The 4,512-nt window shown below is 38.4% G+C and overlaps 1 protein-coding gene across 1 annotated transcript in view; it reads right to left on the bottom strand.

Annotated features, from left to right (window-relative positions):
• Positions 1 to 4,292, bottom strand: part of RBM46 (RNA binding motif protein 46) — a 768,536-nt gene extending 764,244 nt beyond the window's left edge. The window contains exon 1 of the mRNA XM_044063499.1: positions 4,280 to 4,292. Within this exon, the coding sequence (XP_043919434.1) occupies positions 4,280 to 4,292 (13 nt within the window). The remainder of the gene's footprint in view (positions 1 to 4,279) is intronic.
• Between the last annotated feature and the right edge of the window lie 220 nt (positions 4,293 to 4,512).

Here is a 4,512-nt window from a genome sequence, read left to right as displayed (position 1 = left end):
GTTGAGCTATTGAGGACCAAAACGCCCAGAGCATGGATGACCCTGAAACCTAAAAGGTCAAAAATGACCCGGAAGCACTGGCTGAGAACCATCAATTCCCAGGAGCACTCTGCTCCAACACAGCCGGACTTGAAAAGTGCCAAGCACTGATTTGGTGTTGGCTGCAGTCAAGCTGTCGGCACCACCAGGGAGTAGGGCAGCTAAGTTGTCAGACCAGAAATCCCTAAAGCCAAAGGAAGCAGATGAGGAACGACAAGTCTTCAAACTAAAGGAGCCCCAGACTCAGGTCTCGCTGCTGGGGAGGCAGCTATGATCCCTAGGTCCATCTGGGCCTGAAGAAAGGAATGCATCAACTGCTCCTAATTACATGACTTCAGGCTCACAACTGAACTAACAAACTTAGAAGAGGCCAAGAAGTGTCCAAGATTCAGATCCAGAAGTTTGGACACAGATGGGGGAAAAGAGAGGGTCCTGCAGAAAATGACCCCGAGGAAATTGAGCAAAAGGGGGAATGAAGCCTGCCCAATGATGCAGAAGGGTCTTCGAAAAGGAAGGGGCTGCAAATATTAGTGGTGGGGGAATTCGAAGACTCACTCCTGAACTGTAATGATGGGACTGGGGCTAAGGAGACACTGAAGGTCCCAAATGAGTGGCTGCCTGAGAAGTCGAAGGTCAATGAACTCTCATATCTGGCTGGCCCTCAGTGGATGGTTCTAATTCTAGCAGATTCTATTTCCTTAGTTCTAGTTCCAGCAGATTCCTTTTTCCTCTTTCTTCATCTTTTCTGTCTTCTTACTAGGAGAGGGAGAAGAAGCAGCTCAAGGCTGGAGAAGGCCTTTCATTACCAATCTGCCTTTCTGTCAGCCAAGGCATGGGCACCGAACAGGAAGCAGGCCTTGCACTTAACATCTAAGTGTGCCAGGCCCAAACAGTAGATGCATTTGAAATGGGTGTCCTATGTGGGCAGTTTGTGCCCACAGGTGACGCACTTTTTAAACCCTGAAGCTTAATCTGTTATTCTCCAAAAAAACCAGAACAGCAAAATGCAGCAGCAATAATAACACTGCAAGCATTCTGTATACAATCACTATAACAAAAATAACTATACTCTTAAAATATTTTAAATATACTATTCTAAACTATTTCTAATAGATAGACGGAAAAGGTAAGGAAAGTCCCCTCCCCCAGAAAGAACACAACTAAAACCCAACACCCATCTAATATAGCAACAACCAGCAACCCTAACACACTCTAACAAGAAAGAACAAACACCTAAATTAACCTATCACTACAACACACTACTATGAAGAGAAATATACTAAAAAAAAGGTAGAGGAGGCAAAAAAGGCAACAGACAAGCACAAAGGATATGATTTCTTTTCAGAGCTCTCAGACCACTATCTGACAGAGATGGTGGCAATCAACATCTGAAGAGAGACACTGTAGGGAGTTATGGCTATATGACGCAGAGCTCCAAGACTGAAGATTTGAATATGCAGGCATCAGATCCAAGTCAAATTCGATGACCCACAGGTTGAGATGCAAGGAAAATACAACAAATGTTGCTGTCAATGGCACCTTAACAATGTCCTGGACCGTTTTAACAAACATGATCTCTAACATGCCATTCCTCCTGAAAGAAAATTATAATGTCTTTCTACCCTTTCTGAAAAAAAGTCTCCTTATATCTCAAACATGTCCACCCTTTATCTGCTATTCAGCACTCGACATTTTCTTGAGTCACATCCCAATCCATCTTCCATGTAAAGGCCCTACAAGACTGTCAAATGTTTCATCCCAACCATCTTTTACGGTGTACATGGCTACACCCTATAATCTTCCATCGTACCAGTATCAATATCTTTGCAATACTCTTATGAACCCCTTCCATCATCCTAATATGCCTTTTATGACAACAGAAATAGACATAGTGCTACCAATGGCTTCTCAGCAGTGTTCATTACATGTGCCTTATGACTGCAGCACCCACATTTCTTATATATCACTACTTTATTTCTGCTCTTAGCCCATTATTTTTCATATCATTACTGACAAGGAACAATTGTGCCTGTTTGCACAGGCTGAAAACCTCTAAGCCTCAAGCTATAAAATGAAGGCCAATGCTAACAACATCTTGGCACATCCTGGATGAATGTGGAGGAAAGACACGTGGAGTGTAAATAAAAAAATAAAAGACCTTTATCACCCTCCACTCTCGTCTATCATCATGGAAGATTCAGAATAGGAAAAATAATCTGTTGTGAAATAAGCAATGTCAGAAAACATTTCTAATTTTGACAAGCCTAATAATTCCACTAGAAAGAGACATCTTAATGACAAGTTTAAAAGATCTGCCTTCAAAGGGAATAAAATCCCTTGGAGGTATACTCCAAAAGAGTGATATCAAGTATGCAAAGGATCCCAGGAACAGTACGTTATTTTTGTGGCCAGTCATCAAGTAAAATTTATCTACTGCTGCATCACAGATAGTCATTATGTAGAGTACAGCACAAATAAATAAAAATACAAAATTGCATAGATAGTACAGCTGTATAAGTAAACTTACCACAACAGTAGATGTTCGAATGATCACTGCTGCAGTAGCCTCAGCTGTATGGGTTACATCCTGCCAAAGATATAACAGACGGCCAGTTTACAAATCTTCAGGGTACATTCCATGAGCTCAAATTAATCTAAGTAAAAAGACAGGTTTGAGCACCAAGCCCTTCACAGATTTCATGCCAACAGAGAGGCAGTGGCTAAGTGCTGAAAGGGCAATGCCAGGAACAACACAAATAAGTATTCATACACTGGCATAAACAACACACTAAAACACAATGGGGTTGGAGGAGGGAGTAGCTACTTCAGCAGCCATTATTCAAACATCTACTGTTATGGCAAGTTTACTTACACAACTGTACTATTTTTATCATACTGATCACTGCTGCTGTAGCTTTAGCTATAAGGGTAGATAAACCTAGCTTACCACATTTGGGAGGTGAAAGGAGAAATGTCCAGAAGCCCCTGGAGAATGGTCCTAGAAAAGCCTGATCTAGACTTAAAGAGTTGAAAGCTTACAGTATACTTCTAGAATCCAACCCTTTCCAAAAAGTTATAGATGAAGTCAAGGGCTTGGAAGAGTAGGCCTTGACCCTGCCTGGAATAGTTTTGTTGTGGTGAGTTGATGGACAAGTAAGAAAGGTATAGGATACAGTAAACTCTCAGTTAACCGGCACCAATGGGGATTGGTAGATGCCGGATAAATGTAGTTTCTGGTTGCCTGAGAGTTACTATTAAAAACAGACTTGACAAATACTGTACCCTATACTACACCATACCATAAACACTGCATTGATTTTTGGCATTTCTCCCCGGGCCTCCGCTGAAAACAGGCTCTGTGGAACCTAGTCGGACTTTCCCGGTCAACAAATGTTAAATAAAATAAAAAATAAAAATTTTAATTAATTTATTCATTTGACATTTGTTAACCGGAATAGTCCATCTGAGCAAAAGCCCTTTTCAGTGGAGGCCCGGAGAGAAAAGCTCCACAGTACAAGTAGAAAAAATCCTTCAAGGCAAATAGGATACGAACCACAGATAATATTTATTATGAAGCACTTTTCGTCATTCACGATGGAATGACTTCTTCAGATAAATCACAGAAAATGAGTCGCAGTATTTATACTCAAAGCTCTCATTCAAACAATCAGCTAATTGACCAGTTAATTGGTAATAACACTAATATAAGAATATAGTTCACTTATATAATCAATATAAAGATATAATAAAATAAAATATGATAGTAATATATAGTTATATCTTTATATATAAATATATCTAATATATAGTAACGTGATATAATAATAAAGTATAATATCTTACAGCTCATTCTAAAACACATGTAGCTTACATAAATTATACTATACAAAAAATGTGTATATAAGTACTATAAAATATATAAAAGTCCATTTGTTTCATAAGAAACTTAGAATCATATGTTTGAAAACCAAAATTTTTTTTTAGCTACATGTGTTTTAGAATGAGCTGTAAGTTATTATACTTTATTATTATATCACATGTTACTATATATTAGATATATTTATATATAAAGATATAACTATATATTACTATCACATTTTATTTTATTATATCTTTATATTTATTATATAAGTGAACTATATTCTTAAATTAGTGTTATTGCCAATTAACTGGTCAATTAGCTGATCGTTTGAATAAGAGCTTTGAGTATAAATACTGCGACTCATTTTCTGTGAATTACCTGAAGAAGTCATTCCATCGTGAATGACGAAAAGCGCTTCATAATAAATATTATCTGTGGTTCGTATCCTATTTGCCTTGAAGGATTTTTTCTGTATTGTTGGGTTTTTCACTAGTTGACTGTTGGTGTACGTGGTTTTGTTGTTACTTCATGGCATCGGAGAATTTTAACAGCAACAAGACTTTGAATACTAATGGGAGCCCGCTGCTCTTAGACCATTCGCAAAACCCGAA

This window comes from Protopterus annectens, chromosome 2.part1 (assembly GCF_019279795.1).
Source record: "Protopterus annectens isolate FY-2018-M chromosome 2.part1, PAN1.0, whole genome shotgun sequence".
Classification (NCBI taxonomy): Eukaryota; Metazoa; Chordata; order Ceratodontiformes; family Protopteridae; genus Protopterus; species Protopterus annectens.
The sequence above is the reverse complement of the archived record's forward strand: the minus strand, read 5'-3'. Positions and strand labels throughout refer to the sequence as shown.